This window comes from Embiotoca jacksoni, unplaced genomic scaffold (genome assembly GCF_022577435.1).
Source record: "Embiotoca jacksoni isolate LCO1_2020_lvr unplaced genomic scaffold, fEmbJac1.0.p SCAF_22, whole genome shotgun sequence".
Classification (NCBI taxonomy): domain Eukaryota; kingdom Metazoa; phylum Chordata; class Actinopteri; family Embiotocidae; genus Embiotoca; species Embiotoca jacksoni.
In genome coordinates, this window is record NW_027185363.1 from 3,497,501 (window position 1) to 3,514,177 (window position 16,677).

Consider the following 16,677-nt stretch of genomic DNA (forward strand, 5'->3'; position numbering starts at 1 on the left):
CTGCCAGGACTCAAGGATGGCGGTAGCCTTTTCCTCATTCCAGTTGATGTCGTGGATCTCGTAGTCATCTTTAAAGTGTTCGTACAGCTGCTTAGGACTCATCAACAGGATCATGGTTTGGAGAGCCTCGGCGCTGCAAAACACACAAACAAGTTTAGGACGTCAGGCTCCCCCCCTTTTAAACATGGTTTATTGTGTGTTGAAATAAGTTGAAAAGCATCATCCATCCCAGAGGTAGCGCATTTAAAATCATCCATTCTGACTGTTATGGTATTCCTTAAATCTTACTGGCACATGCCTGTCTATGAATGGCTAAAGGCAGGTGCCGTCTCTTCTAGGATTTGTCCGCTTGCCTGCCTGCCTGTCTCTCTGCCAATGTAAACAACTAAAAGCAGGTGTTATCTAGTCTGTCTGCCGGTCTCCAGGCTGCGATCCCAGATGTCCTCAGGTTTTCTTGGCAAGTAGCAGTGGCGCTCAAATTGTAAGAGAAATGATCATAAATCACGTCCAAGAGTAAGTGTGGCTCTTGCAGATGGGACTGGAATCCTCTTTCATTCAAGGCTCTGTTGGGCCCGCGTGGGTCTTGATCTGGGCTGCGACCCAATGCTGTCACTCCATTTGTATTGGCCATGCTTTTAAATCCAGTTGAAGCCAATAGGAAAAATGAACGCTCTGGAGATCGTCTTATAAAGAGACTTGGATGAGCTTCAGATAAATGTGAATTTGAGTGTTTTTCCGCAACAAATGTATAGCCGGGTAGGTGGGGGGCTTCATGTGATTGTCAATCATCTTTAATTGGCTTATCCTGGACAGGGGTCATGCAGGAAAGTGATCCCACTCCGTATGAGGCATTCCTAGCATGTGTGTGTGTGGAGTTATTAGGGTTACATGGATTCGGCAGCAGACTGGCTGCCTGCTTGGCTGGTGGTGGTCACGTCACATCATTACTATTTCATCCTCTAATCAGACAAGAGCAGCAGACTTATAACACAAAATCGCCTAAAACTGCAGCGTCTGATCGTTTCAATATACACACACACACACACACACACACACACCTCAGCAGAGCATCTTGGCTGTTCTTGACCCGCCCTCCCAGGATGAGCTCCTCCTGCCAGTGCATGAACTTCCGGCTGAAACCATGGCAACCCCCCTGGAGACGCCCAGCAATGTCAGGACTCTGAAGGGACAAGCAGCAGAATAATGTGTTAGATGTTTCTAGTAGAGCGCTACTTTTGTCTCCCTCCAATGTCTTATTGTGTATAATCATTGGAGTTACATTCGTAAATGAGAGTTTACCTCTCCTTGTTCCTTGTTGGGTGCACTGAGGGGGCAGTCGGGGTCGGACGGGTCTAGACATGGCCTGTTCATGTAGGCATGTCCCACCTAAGCAATCAAACAGTATTACAAAAGTCTCAGGATAAAGAACAAGTAGCTGAGTAGACAAGAAAGTGTTTTGTTTAGTAGATAAATCAGTGTGTATTTCTGTGACTCACCTGAGCTTTGTCCAACATCTCCTTAAATCCTTCCAGTGAGGTGAACTGACTCAGTTCCTCCATCAGCTTGACAGGGTCAAGTTTCTTCCACTGGATATCTGGCATACCCCTGCAGAGCAAAGACATACTCGCGTTGATCACCAACGCCAAACCTTTTCGACAATGACGTCACAATTTAGACAAGAAAGCGTCAAATAACTTTTATTACACTGGCTTTACACTTCTGCTAATCTTTACTTTGAGCAGGAAAACATGGAGTTCAGTTTCTCTCTCGTTTCTTTGTGGTGCCGAGCTACGCAGGAGGCTAGCTACAGATACAGGATAAAATAGCGTTTATTATCCTGTTTCACGCTGCCACAATGCCCAGGGAAAAGGCACGGTGGCTGCCTGCTCACTTTCATTCCTCAATGCCCTGCACTGAGTCATAACAATTACCTCTGTCTGCAAAACATCTTGATAAGGAGGGAGAGAACTGGAGAGAGAATGGAAGGGAGGCAGTGGGAAAAGAGGTGAGGCATGTGGGGAGAAGGAAAGGTGGAGCTTTCACTGTGTTTGTTGGGTGACAAATAACCTATTAGTGAGCCTCACCTGTAAAACCACCTTCCTTCTTAGTGTGAATTTGTGATTTTCTCGTGCGTATACTTGCTGAAGGAAATGCGTGCCTTCATGTCTTGACCTATAAGTTAGTATGAATCTGTGACCTGTCTTTATACAAAAGAAAATGAACCAATTCATTTGAATATTTTGGATTCAAATTTTACATCAAATGTGGCTTTTAGATGCACTACACCAAGCTTAAGGTAAAAAAAAAAAAAAGCTTTCCCAATATCATGAGAAAATATGCTTCACCCATATACACAACGGAGAAATAAAATTTTCCCCGAAAATATATTGAACATATATTTGTTGTTGGGAAGATTTCGTGGTTCAGTTTTGTGACAACAGACAGAAAGAAAGGGATATAAAAGAATCCCAAAGTATCTTAATTCCAGGCTCAATCTCCCTCCAATGGCTCATGAAGAGAGTTCCTCTCCTATTCCCACATACCAGGGTCCCTTTAGCAGCTAGTTGCAAAGACACTCCTTTATCAGCTAGTTTTTGCTTGACTGAACCAGGCCCGGGCCCTTTTGTTTTTTCATAGATTGCTGCTTTTTGTTCTCCCAAGTTTCTTTTTTCTCCTCTCTCTCTCTCTCACTCACTCTTCCTCACTCTCTTCCCCAATCTGCCTCTCTCCCTCTTCCCCCTTCCTCCCTCTCCATCACACAATTTTGGATTTTAGTTGTTTTTACATTTAAAACAGGTTTGAAGCAGAAGCTGACTAAAGAGACACTGCCCTCAGTGACCACCACAAGTTCCGTTTAATTGCACATGAAAAGTGCATAAAAATAAATAACAACAGATGTTGAACGTCTTTGAGTGAGTTAAAGGAAAACTTGGTAAGATGTATGAATCATCAAAGACCCCTGTCTCCCTCTCTGGTGCTTTGCTTTCACACAAGCCAACTGGGAGATGCTAAGAATGGGAAACTTGTTTGTTTCTGTATGTGCATGGCTTGTCATGAAACATACTGCTGTCAGCTGAGACAAATGTATAAACAAATAATTTCATTGCAAAGAAACATCTGCTATGATCTAAACTATCTTTTATATACCAAGTACTCAATTGAAATATCACTTCTGACGACAAAAAGAGATCCCTTTCAGTGACTCAATTTCTCAAGAGAACTTTGTCCCCCAAAAAAAGGAGAGGAAAAAAAAACTTGAATCTGCAAATGCCCAAATACGCCCAGACTCCACTGTTAACTGTCTTGTAGCCTCTCTCTGTCCTTCTCCAGGGACTTGAGGCTTGAATACTGCCCATTTTATTTGTTGGACAACTTGGGAGCTGGGAGCCCGGGGCATTACCATGAGAATGCCGAGTGTTAGCCGTGAGCTGACAAAGCCGGCCCCCCTCCCTCCTCCGGGGCCCCTGCACTGATGGACACTCACTCGTAAACTGAAAGAATGCTTACCATTGTCTGACCCAAAGGGCTCCCCTGCCACCACCACCACCACCACCACCGCAGCCGCCTCAGCCGCCTCCCCGCCCTCCGTTCTACCAACCCACCGTTCTACCGACCCACCACCCAGTTACTGCTCCAGCCATCTCCTCTCTCTCCATCCCTCCCTCGCTCACTGAATCTCTCCCTAACTTTCTCTCTTTGAATTTCTCTGTCAGGACACCCCCCCTCCAGTCCCACTCTGGGCCCTAAAAGAACTCTATTACTGACCACCGCTGTCAGTCACAGCACCCACTGACAGACTACTGAAAGCCCAACTGTATGTCTTCATCCAGCATGTGTTAAAAGTTATGGACCCCTCCAAAAGCTCTGCTCAGATCAGATGGAAGCAATGACAGCAGAGGGAGAGCCAAGGCCTTCTCTGAAATGTTTTAATGTGCAAAGAAATGTATGTTGGGTCAAATATTCCAAGACTTACGGTAAATAGGCATACCCTCCCTGTAGTTTGGCCCCTTCCCAAAAACAGTCCAATGGGGTGATTATCATACAGGGGAATAGCTTGTCAATCATCTGGGATCAGGGAATAGAAAGGAAGAATGATTAAACATAAGAAAGCAAGCAAAAAGGTACATAAAGAAATCATTTTTTTTTTTGGTTAACTTACCCGTTCGATCATGACATTTTCTATAATAGGAACTCCGGATTTATAGCATATTTTATTAAGGTCCCATGATCTAGGAGAAAGAAAATGAATTCAAAATTAATCATTTTACTGCGGACACAAGCATAAATGTGGAAAACATCTTGCATCGTGTTCGATGTCTACTTACTTTCCAAACAGCGACACCTGCACCTTGCTGGCAGACAGGGCGGCTTCCATGTGGACCAGCAAAGCTTCCTGGGTAAGAATATTTGTGCCCTCTTCTTTGGGGGTCTGGATAAGCATTTGTGAGGTAAATACTGACTCCTCTCCCTGCTTCTCCCTGGTGTAGCGAAGCTCTGTGCTTACCCGACTGCCAGCTAGAAAACAAAGAAGGAAGAAGAGAAATGAATTGCAAATTCAAGATAGATAGATAGACTTTCCTCAATGCAAATAAAATAACACACGCACATTAGTATCCTACAACAAAGCGAGTTTCATGCGTACATATGCACGCACATTTATACAGGAACACACACATATTTTGACCAACGCCCTTGGCCTTCGCCAGTGTTGGTTTTGAAGGCACTTCACACAAGCTAGTGTCTGGCCAAGAGAAATGAGTAATACAGCTTCTCATTGGCTCCCTCTGTGAAACAGATGTGCCCTGTTAGTTAGCAAAACCAGCTTTGTGATGCCCCAAAAACCCTCTACTGCTTTGCTCAGGGCAGCAGATATGGACATTTTTGAACTCGTGACAAAGGATTAGATGGACACTTGACTTGCTATACTTGATCTATAAATCCTGTGTGTCCACCTTTGAGGTAGTTTTGAGAAGAGAAGAGAAGAGAAGAGAAGAGAAGAGAAGAGAAGAGAAGAGAAGAGAAGAGAAGAGAAGAGAAGAGAAGAGAAGAGAAGAGAAGAGAAGAGGTGGAAGTGTTGTTGACATGGCGTGCAGAAGTTGCGACCAAAAGATATCAAAGTGGATACAAAGAAAGATCTATAAATTCATGAAGAAAGAAATATGGATGTCAGCAGTGGTGATGAGCAAAAAGGACTTCAAAAAAGGAAGAAAAAAAAAGCAGAGAGAGCGAGCTATGTTGCACTGTGCGGTAGACCCCAGCCCCCTAATTACAGGAGGTTGCCCTGAAAAGAGTTTGCCAGCCGGGGGGATCTGTGCCTGTGCCAAGTGGACATGAAACATGCCGCGCTGGATCACAGAGGGCCCGTCTGCCCCTCTCGCTGTCCCACTACATGACAACCCCAGAGAGAGGACGAGAGCGAGAGCGAGGGGAGGAAAGAGCGAGGTGGGGGAAGTTTAGAAACGAGGGCTTCCACCTTCTTAATTCTAATTTTCATCATTCTGTTACCAACGTTCACTGCGCTGCACTCAGTCCTTGCTTCACCACTTTGAGCATCTACTCCTTTTAACCCTCTTGCATCTGTCTTTCTCTCCATTTGTATCCCGCTTTCGGTCTTTCTCTCTTTCCCTCACGCTCTCTGCACCTCCCCCAGCCTGGAACAGGCTCCTATAATTGATGGGGAGAAAAGAAAAAACAAACTATTCAGCCTACGCCGCAAAAGTGTGAGATCAGGTTAGAACTCTGGGCCCTGGAGACACAGTCCAATATTTCTCGGCTTTGCTTTCAAGGCTTTAATTACCTTTGCAGGGGCTTGAGAATATCAGGTCACCCTGTTTATTTGCTGTCATTGGTGTCTGGCTTGGGGTCTCCCAAAAAGAAAACACCTAAAAATGGGACATGTTCTTGTTGGATATCCTTTGCACATCTGGCCACACAAAACTTATAAAATCAATGTATTTATAAAGCCTTTATTCTGAGGGAAACCAGACCAAAAAGGAAAAAAGTTAAATAAGTGTTTTCATAAGTACTTTTTGGAGACTTTTGAGGTTGACAAAAAGAGGTTGGAGTCTGGAGTATACTGAACTCTTATTAAATCATTGTCACACTTGGTGTAAAAACAAACAGTCACTACATGTAGAGTTCCCCATGACTCCACTTAGTTTCCTTCCCACACAGATTTCCAATCAAAAAAGGCTACTACAAAATGGAACCCTTTCCGTTTGTGGACCTCTTTGACATCTGTTAAACCTTTTTTGACATTTCGTATGTTAACCTCTGCAGCGTGGGGTTTTGATCCCAACAGGAACTGGGTGGCTCGGAGAGACTCTGGCTCTGTAATTACAGGCCTCCTGAAGTAAATTATAGCTATTTGTGTCTCGTTCCTCCCATCTGGACCACCCAGGCAGCCAGTCCTCTCTCTCCTCTCCCTCTTTCTCGCCTTCTCTCTTCAACCCCTGGTCCGGCCCCAACAACCCAACTCTGAGCTTCACAACCGCTCTGCTCAGCTCACCGCTCATTCCGTAAGGAACCTTTCTTTCTCTACGTTTCTCCCTGCGTCCTTCTTTCTCCTCTCCTTTTCCTCCCTCTTTCTCTCTTTCTGACTCTGTCTTCCTTTTTCTCACTCTTTTTTTTTTTCAATTCCCCCAACCCTGTCCCTCCACTCAGCCTGCCCTTCACACAGCCTTAAAGAGACAGTTCCCGGAAATTTTCCCACACTGGGAAGAAAGCGCCTTTGAGTGTGGAAACTGGGGGTTTTAACACCCCAGCGGCTGGTAATTTTATTACATGAGCAATTTTGAAACATGAAATATTAGTCCGTGTTTGGCAACACGATCAAAAATGAAACTACAAAAAAGGGAAATTAATACAAATGATCACAACTCGATCTAAATCATCAGTTTTTCTGGATGTTTTCGAGAAACTTGATCAACATCCTACAAATTTGAGCAAACAACTCGACTCTGTTGGGTGCAACATGTGAATTCATTTACTAGCTTCACCACTAAAAGCACTTTCACAACAGTTACGACATTGGGAAAGCGGAAAGCAAGGGAAAATGTCATAACAAGCCCTGACACGGTTTCATGGCCGTGGGTGCACAAATACAACGTTTGGATAAATGTGTGTTCATGTGCCTGCATGTGTGTGTGTGTGTGTGTGTGTGTGTGTGTGTGTGTGTGTGTGTGTGTGTGTGCGCGCGCACACCAGTGTGAACACTGGACTCTGTCTCCACTAACCTCAGTCATTTCCTCCCCACCTGACCCTTCCGTCCCCAAAAGCTGAACACCCAGAATCCCCTAACTCAGTGAAATATGTGCGGCTTCTCACATCTGGCTTCCAGGATGAGCCAAGACTACCTTTAAAGTGCTGGCGTTTCTATTCTATTCTGTTCTATTCTATTCTATTCTGCTCTGTCTTCGTGGCTTACAGGCCTAGTCCCAGTTCCAGGCCATGCTAGGTCAGACTAGGCCGCCTTCAAAGTTCAGTGTGGTAGATTAGCTGGATTAGGGGGCCTCTGAAAGGCCCCACGCTGCTATGGAGGAAGACCCAAGACGAAGAGGGCTGAAAGTGACATGTATGCTTTTACTTGTTATGTAGTACGTTGGATGTTTTTCCTGATTTACACAGCATGACGACATGAGAACAGCTATTTTCTGCACAACACTCCCTTTGATAAAATATAGATTTAAGGGGGGGATCTAGAGCTCTAACCACAATAGAGTAGCAACAATGTTTTTCAGAGAGTTTTTCTTTGGCTGCCATCTCCTACCTATCATTTACTTTCCTTTACCAACCGTTCTTTTTTCAAAACAGAGGTCCTTTAGTTCTTTAGATTTTCATTAAAGGAGCCAAATGAGAAATTCATTCTCTTGGCCTGGTACCCAGCATCCCAAAAACCCTCTTGGTCCTTTTGTCACATGTGGACCCACCAGAATCAGGACTATGCCCCACTTTGGGTCCTCAGCCCAGCCCTGCCCTATGGCATTCCCTAGCCAGGGCACCGCCTAAAGCAGGCTGCCCCCAGCAGATGGGCCGTTCCTCCATACAATCCTTCAGTATAGCTCCACACTGAATGCAAACTCTTTTGTCATTCAACCCTTCAATTTCTTTCAGATGTTTCCCAACAAACAGCAGAATAAAATAAAGAGGGAACTTTTTTTTTTTTTTTTTTTTTTTTCGTTTTTTTTTTCTCACAACAAAAGCAAATGAACCAAAACTTTCCCAGCCTATAAAACAATGCCGGAGTCGGCTGTGGGAGGGTGAGGCAGGGGACAAGAAAGAGAAGCTGGCACTTGCTATCTTACCTATAGAAATACAGTGTATCTGTTCATCAATCGTCAAAGACAGCTGTATTATTTCACAAAATAATCCAATCAATGCATGAACACAAGAAAACTAAATGATCAGTTTCAGCCTGTTTAAACACTGCAGCTCCACCATCACGACAAATCAACCACCCTGAGATCCCACCTTAAAAACTGTATAAAAAGCAAAAAAACAACATGAAAAATCAGTTTCACTTACATTCTATTCAGATGTGCCAGTGGTGTTAGCCACCACACATAAATTTCCACCAGAGTTGGCATTTAGGCACTTTCTATTTCCATATGTATAGGCTTGCCTCTGCTAATTATGCTAATCATGGGCAGTGTTGGCCACTGTGAAAAATAGTCACATTAGACACTCCACTGACCGCTAATACTGCTTAATGTGTGGTTGAAACATACATTCATCCTCGCCTGAAAGGCAAAATTTTTCCACGTTGCTGGTCTCATTCAGATGAGAAATGAATTTATTGAGCCCAAGAACCTTTTTTTTTTTTTTTTCCCTCCCAAGTACCAAGAAAATGTTCAGTCTCTTTCTCCATCTCTCTCTCCCTTTACTTTTTATACTTTCATGGAGTAAAGACAGAGGCAAATGGTGCAAACTCTAAGGTGACTGGTGTCGCTTTATATCGCTCAGACCAGAGACAAAGGTTGCTCTTCAGTGAAGAGAGAAAGGGTGCCACACTATACTGATTGAGATTTTATTATCCCATTTTCGGTTGCATTTCAGCCTTTCTAAGGATATTGCATTCAATGTAGCAAAGAGTCTGACAGTCCAGAGCCCTTTCTATAAAAGCTTTGGCACCAAACTAACAGGAAGAATGTATGTTTTATGTTATCACTGTAAACCTTTGAAACTCAGCCAACAAATACAAGAGAAACTTTAGTTTTATGACCATAAAATTGATGCTTTAAAAAGATAGGTAGAGCGCAGATTTTCTGTTTCCTGCATAGTGGAAGTAAAAGCCATGTGTCTGTCATATGCACATGCATCCAAAGCTGCTCAGTGTGTGTTTATTTGTTGGGGGGTGGTCTTGGTCTGTCTGTTGAAGAGTGTGTGTGTGTGTGTGTGTGTGTGTGTGTGTGTGTGTGTGTGTGTGTGTTGGGGGGGATGCTGAGAACGGGGATGGAATGAGGTAGACTTGGATTGAAGGATGGAAGGAAGGGGGTGAAATAAACATTTAGAAGTGACCCAGGTTGACTTTGGTCTTGTTTGTTCTCTCTACCAGTGAGGTCTCGGGCCCTGAACGCTGGGAGTTTATTTATCTAGCTGGGGCACCACCGCGCACTATTCACCTCCAATAATGCCTCATAGAGCTCCCTTTCTCTATCTGAACTGGGGCGCTGTGTGCACTCCAATGAATTATAGCATTTACCTGCTGCGCCGCTCTGAGGTTTGTTTAGAGAAACTGCTCCAAACGCTGAAATGCCCACATGTGCATTTGCTCATTGACACAATCTCTGGAGGTTTTCTTTTTTCTCATCCAGACTCTCTTTTTCTCTCTTTTAATCGATGTATTTCTTGGTCACTTGATATCACTTATAGCTAAGCTTGCTCGTATCTATGCATTCATACTGTGTGGACTGTGCATGGTCTTTACCTTCCTCTTTCCTATCATCTTTCTGCATGGCCTTTTTTATTGGACATGTGGTGCGACTGCTATCTGGATGGGCCCCGTCTCGCTGCACTCGTATTTAGACAGCTTGGGTCTGTGTACATGTCTGTCATGCTTCACCTAAACTCTGCCAAGAAAGATGAGTTTAGTTAATGTCAAGATAAACACCAGCACTTTTACATGCGGCCCGTTTCTTTCCTCTCGTTCCCAAACAAGCTTTTCAAGTGGGGCTTTGTGAAGGGAGAACAATCTGAGCTGAAGAAGTCTTACCATTGGATACACGACTTAAAACAGTCATCCAAACACAGTGCAAATAAAGAAAATCCTTAGTTTCAAAGATTTTAGCACAAATTTCCCGCTTGAAAAGGCAGCCTCTCAAAAACAAGCTCCCTCACGACACTTAATGGTGAAATAAAGACGTGCATGAGACAGTCTCACACTTGAAGTTTGTTCAAGTGAGACAGGCAAAAACAGCAGCGAAAAGAGATGTGAGACAACCATAAACCTTCCAGCCTGTTCCTGCCCCAACCCCCCCCCATTGTCTCCTCTCATCCCTGTCTTCTTCCTGCACCTCGTTTTATGATCCTGCTCTTTTCTGCTAGTGGACAATACAGACTGGGTCACAAGTTGCCCAGGTCACACCAACTCTCACACTCTCAAGTGTGGACAAGCTGTATCACCAGTGAAGAGTAGTACAATGTACATATGTTTACAACGTGCAAACCTCTATAAAAAAAAAAAAAAGGTTTTAGAAATTGTTAGATTCAAGAAAAATAATATAATTCAAGCACTTTTGTTGCTTTTGAATGAAACCATTAGAGAAACATCTGCAGTGTTCATTTATCTGGTGTCACCCTCAGGCCTCGGTAACACTACAAAAAAAAAAAGACCTGTATGAGTAATTTAAGGTAATTTAATGGGTGATGTCTGTCTCAGATTCTCTCAGAGAGACAGAGCAGTAAACCAGAAATAGTTCTTAATCCCCTTGTCAGACAAAACACCCTGATGCAGTGGCTTTTATTCTCACCTACACAGGTGTGAGGACTGAAGGCGGGATTAATCCTTCTACTTAGAAGTTGTATGTTCACGTTGCCAAGTCATGCCAAGAATCCTTAAATCAAACAAAAATGATATAAACAAAGGATGCCATGTCAGCATACTGTTTGCTCAGGAAGGTATTTATGAGTTGCACAAAAACTAACTTTTCCAGTCTTCCACTCTGTCTCTCTCTGTCTACTCTTTCTAGACACAGACTGCACTGCTGTGCTCTGCTTCATGGTGTTTTGGTCCTGTAGGAGGGAGGAAGCAATTAAAAAAGCCCTGGTGGCCTGACTTCACAGAGCAGGCAGACAGACAGGTAGAAATATAAACAGACACACACAAAGCGCAGGCAGACAGACGGGAACATGGTCAGGAACTGGAGGCGGGCAGACAGACGGTCCGGCAAGCTGCACACACACCGAAGGTGACAAAGATGACAAGTGGATGTGTTTGTGTATGTGTGAAAACTGTGGGGGCAGCCTCCAGTATGAATATATGATGGGAAGCATATGCTCCTAACACACACACACACACACACACACACACACACACACACACACACACACACACACACACACACACACACACAGTTTGGTGGCAGAGTGTTAACACATACGGTGTCAATTCACAGCTAGTTCATTCTGAACAAATTACAAGTGGAAAATTATAATGTAATGTGGATGAACTGTTTCATATGCTTACTCCAAATGTGAGGGAAATGACTTACATGTTTACATTAGATGTGAAATTTATTTTTAAATTAAGATACATTGACAAAAAACATCCAATAAAATGATGCAGAAAAATAGTTTGAGTTCCTCAATATGAACTCCGCTGTCCTATTAGCGAGCATAGAATTCCTCCTTCTTGTGCTCTGGCTCATGTGCAATGGCGCAAATGTGTGTGTGTGTGTGTGTGTGTGTGTGTGTGTGTGTGTGTGTGTGTGTGTGTGTGTGTGTGTGTGTGTGTGTGTGTGTGTGTGTGTGTGTGTGTGTGTTTTTCTGTGTTCCTGTGTGTGAGAGAGAGACAGAGGGAGAACTAACCTCTCCTTGTTACCGAACCACTTTACTCTCCATTGAGGCCCTAGCAGCTTTGTCAATGGGCTATTGGTGGAAACAAGGCAGGCAGAAACTTTAGAAACATGGCCACGGCCTCTTAAAGGCACAGCATTCCTTTTCAGCCCCCCTGGTTCAACTCTCTGAATCCCACAGCAAAACAACTGGCACACAAACATCTAAACATCTCCTTAAAGAGATTGCTTGGCCAATTAACTCAAGAGGTAATCCTGAAGCTTTACACAAACCAGAATGAAACCAAAGCAAGTGGACACAGTGTAAATTCAAACTCTTGTTCCTTGTTTTTGATTTGGATTCAGTCTTTTTCTTTCCAACATAAAGCTCCAAATTTCAGTGACTACATTAACAGAGATTTTTTTTTTTTTTTTTTTTTTTTTTTTTTTTTAATTGTGCATGATCGAGGAACTTATTTGAATTTCTATCCAAATGAAACACACCGCCTCCCTTGACACCAGCGGTGTGTGTGATTCTTCCGACACCTCCACACAGGTCCTGTGGGAGCCGCCTGTTCCTGTCCTCTAGTGACATGGTGGGCTTAAAAAAAAACCCTATAGGGTCTGTTTATATTCACCAACTGCTGTGGCGCTTTTAGAGCGTGCAAAACAGGTGGGTAAACTTCAGCTGCATTCACTTATATTTTTCCTCTTGTGAGGAGGAGAGAAGGAGGAGGGAGGGGGTAGGGAGGTGGTGCCTGCTTGCCTGCCTGCCTGCTTGCCTCTTGTTGAATGGAATCCAAGAATAGTTAGGGACCACACAGGGAGCTGAGGGGGGAGGGGTCAGAGCCCTCAAAGATGGCTAACCATTCACACAGTCCATCTGCTGCGGGGATCAGCCCCGGCACTGAAAGCCTGGGGGTTTAAAAGGAATTTGGCCAGTGTGAAAAACCAAATAAAGCTGCCTCTGCCCCTGAAAATGTACCGATAACCCAAAACCTAAAAAGTACAGAGGGAAGGAAACAGACAAGCGCTGTCACATGTAGAGGAGATGAAGAGTGTCACAAACACAGTCGTGGCTGTGGGACAAGTAAAAGTGTGCGTTCTGTATGAGCATTTTAAGAGCAGAAGTGTCAGAGATGTGTTTGGGTTTCTCAGGTAAAGACTTACTAACTGACATCCACAACAACAAAATACAGCAGGACACAACATATTCCCATCCATGCGCAGGCAGGAGAGAGAGACATAAACTACTATACACAAGAAAGTTAAATGTGTCTATGAGTTAGCTGGCGCTTGTATTCATGTCAGGTAGTGGTAGTGGTATAAGAAATTTATAAACGTGTTGATAATTTGAATTTTCAGCCACCAAAAATAAAAATACACAACTTCAGAAAAACTCCCACAAATTCTAAACCCTGCTCTCCAGAAGGTTTCAGCCAGGCAAGCCAGTCTGTCACTGAACACCTAGTGCCCTCCCATGGCACTGTGATGACACTAACGTGGCCACCCTGCATCTTCCCACCAGCCACTATTGTCATTCAAAGTCTGGTTGAACCAGTGGAAAAGAACTGTGACTGTGAGCTGAGTTTTCTGAACCTTAAAGTCCAGTGAACTCACAGAATGAAGGTTTACCTGCAGAATCAGTGACAACACCAGACACTGGTGCAAACTGAACAGATTATATTAAGTGTTTGTGTTGCTGCTTCACAACTGACACAAACACTACAAGACTGAGCAACACACTGTATCAAAGTATCAAGTATCTTAAACTCACCTTCCACCCATAGCTGTTCAATGTTCGTTTCGATGGCTGCGACTCGGAGTCCCACAGACAGAGCCCCGAATACTAAGAGTCCAATAAAGAGGACCTTCCCACAGTGCCTCTGGATGTGGCAGCCCAGAGAGAACAGGAAGGCCTGGAACCTCGCCCGGACCCACAGAGGAGCTTTCTGACCTACAGCCTTACCCTGGAAGCAGGAGAGAGGGCGAGAAAAGAACATCATCGTTAATATTATGTTACCAAATGAACAATGTATCGCTGCCCAAATGTCCAAAAAGGCAGGTTCCACATCTTGTATCTTTGTCTGTGACTCTAGTGTAAAGACTTAAGCCAGATGTGAAGAGCACAGTGACGGCCAAGACATTTGATGAGACATGCAGAAGAAATATTTGCATAAAATAGCATGACACTTTGTTTAAAATGGAGCCAGGTTAAGGTGCTAACACGCTACCCACAGATTTCATTCTGTTCTGATCTGTGTATGCTGACTCCTGACTTCAAGTCCATCGCCTGATCTCAGTCCAGAGAAGATCTCCGCTGACACCCCACATTTAAGATTTTAAATGGCACAGAGGTGGCGAGAAGTTTTGTTAATAACAAGCTTATTTGGAGAGAAGGTTTCCTATTGGGTTTACATTTTGACTTTACAAAAGATAAATAAGAGCTGACCAAGCATCATTTTCATACAGAAATGACCATGACTTAAAAGAGGTTACAGTAACATTGAAAGTTAAGATCACAGATTTTAAATCTGTACTGTCTTACTGAAAAGGTGTCTATGTTAGACACTTTAAACTCTGGTCCATGCTGAGTAAACAATACACAGTTACATCTGTAAGCGATCTACTATTAGAAAATAACATTAGCAATCTGCCTAACTTTTGTTTTATCATTACACGTCTGCATGACAGAAAACTAATACACCACACAACTACAATTGTTTACAAATAAAGTTTCTGCTGATACATAATACACTGTGCTTTCTGCATTCTATATTTTTTCTTATCTTTTTTCAATACAACTGTCTGTCTATACTTTGGTGTGAACCACTGTCCCTGTGCCACAAATGTCACTGCTGCAGAGGACATTGCTCTGGTGTTGTGGTTTCTCTCAGCAGTGCTGAAACACGTCCAAGCATCCGGGCGGTCCAAAGATGCTTTGTCAGATCAAACTCAATCAGTGAATTCCTTTACAGGACCCACCACATTTCCAAACAGACCCCGGGCCAGCAGTGCGCTCTCCGCTGGCTGCAACAAAGCCAAAAAACACGCACAACACGGCCGGGATATGAGAACAAGCCCTCACTCACTGCCTCACGGTTGCTTTAACAACACAAATGAATGAGAAGCCGAGGTCCATTCAAATAAACAGCAATGTTAACATGCTGCCAAACAAGAAGATTGTTACGTTGTTATCACTTTATTCCAAAGGGTTCCCAAACTGTCACGCAAGCTCAGACTTATATTGTCCCACTAACTATAAAGTATTTATCTCGAAATCAATCTCTTATGACACTTTCTATATTACTCTCTTAAATGTTAAACAGTTCAACTGCACTAATCCCGGTTTCGCTGTCGTCTCCCTCAGGGAGACCCGGTGGTCCCCGGACCCCAGTTTGGGAGCCGCTGCTTCAGTCTACCCGACATTCCCACATGCGCCCTCAAATCACGATTAGATAGCGGCTAAATGAAAAGCTGCCTTTGAAGACTTCTCATTCACATTTGCCGACTGAATGAAAGCTGCCTTCACAGCAAGTCCACTCTAGACTGCGAGCAATTGTATCACCTTTGAGATCTGTTTAAGTGCGAAAGCAGCGTGGCAGTAGCTGGGTCTCCGGAGTAGGTCTGGGTTCGCAGGCGGTTGGGAGCGCGTATAACTCGGGGGTAAATCTCCAAAGACGTCGACCCCAGGGACCCCGCGGTCCGAGGCCATAGTCCAAAGAGGGTGAACGGGACGCAGAGCGAAGCGACGCAGAATCGGTGCGAGTTCAGAAAAAGCGACAATAATCCAACATAGAAGTGGAGCGCATCCAGCACCGCCGGCGACAAATTAGAAGAACGTTTTCTAGTCTTCCCTGGAGCCAAACAAGTCTCGAAACTCCATCCCAACATTATGCGCCGAAATCCGTATAGATCCTTCAGTCTTCATTCGTCCCGATAGTTTGTGAAACGACGTCTCAGAGAGGAGTAGTAGTAGCTGTAGTAGTAGTAGTAGTAGTAGTAGTAGTAGTAGTAGTAGTAGCCTATGTCTGAGCCGTCCGTGTCAAGTCTAACTCCGATCTCGTAGCGGTAACATTTGGAGAAGTTCGCCTCTCGGCAAATCCTGAAAAGGGAGGTTTGATGGAAAAGTGCTCCGGCTCCCATTGGCCAAGGAAGAGGCAAATTACTTTGCAAACATCGCCTATTATTAGCTGCTAAGCAACAGCTCACCAAAGTGGAGAGAGAGGGGGACCACCCAGGCTGCTGCTGCCTGGGCTGGAGGGAGGGGAGGGGAGGAGGACGGGGAGGGGTGGTGGGGTGGGGGGGTGGGGAGGGAGAGAGGAACTCTTTCAATAAACTCTGCACAGCCGCGCGCGCGCATACGCACACATACATGCGCGCGCGCGCGCGCGCACACTCACGGTCACAGCTTGCTGCCTGCCCGACTCACTTGCTCTCTGAACATTATTCCCAGTGGCCTGGCCCTCCAGTTTGTAGACGCAATCGCACATGCCATCTATTGATATAACAGTGACAGTCATGCACGCACACAATTTTGCGTGCTTTTCTGTTTCATCAGCTAAGGCCAATCGGTAAAAGAAAAAAAAAGAAGAAGTTAATTCCCCTTTTTTTTTTTTTTTTTTTTTTTTTTTTTAGAGGAGAATGTAAACGTGTGATTAATTTTTTTTGTGTGGGGGAATTACAG

The 16,677-nt window shown here is 44.2% G+C and overlaps 1 protein-coding gene across 1 annotated transcript in view; it reads right to left on the reverse strand.

The window, feature by feature from the left end:
- The window catches only part of ptch2 (patched 2), a 29,996-nt gene extending 13,948 nt beyond the window's left edge, over nucleotides 1–16,048 (reverse strand). The window contains exons 1-9 of the mRNA XM_069157306.1: nucleotides 15,559–16,048; nucleotides 13,768–13,960; nucleotides 4,326–4,515; nucleotides 4,160–4,229; nucleotides 3,974–4,065; nucleotides 1,497–1,605; nucleotides 1,300–1,386; nucleotides 1,059–1,180; nucleotides 1–133 (exon numbers count right to left, since the gene is read on the reverse strand). The exon at nucleotides 1–133 is cut by the window's left edge and continues 15 nt beyond it. Of these exons, the coding sequence (XP_069013407.1) occupies nucleotides 1–133; nucleotides 1,059–1,180; nucleotides 1,300–1,386; nucleotides 1,497–1,605; nucleotides 3,974–4,065; nucleotides 4,160–4,229; nucleotides 4,326–4,515; nucleotides 13,768–13,960; nucleotides 15,559–15,705 (1,143 nt within the window). The 5' untranslated portion in view covers nucleotides 15,706–16,048. The remainder of the gene's footprint in view (nucleotides 134–1,058; nucleotides 1,181–1,299; nucleotides 1,387–1,496; nucleotides 1,606–3,973; nucleotides 4,066–4,159; nucleotides 4,230–4,325; nucleotides 4,516–13,767; nucleotides 13,961–15,558) is intronic.
- Between the last annotated feature and the right edge of the window lie 629 nt (nucleotides 16,049–16,677).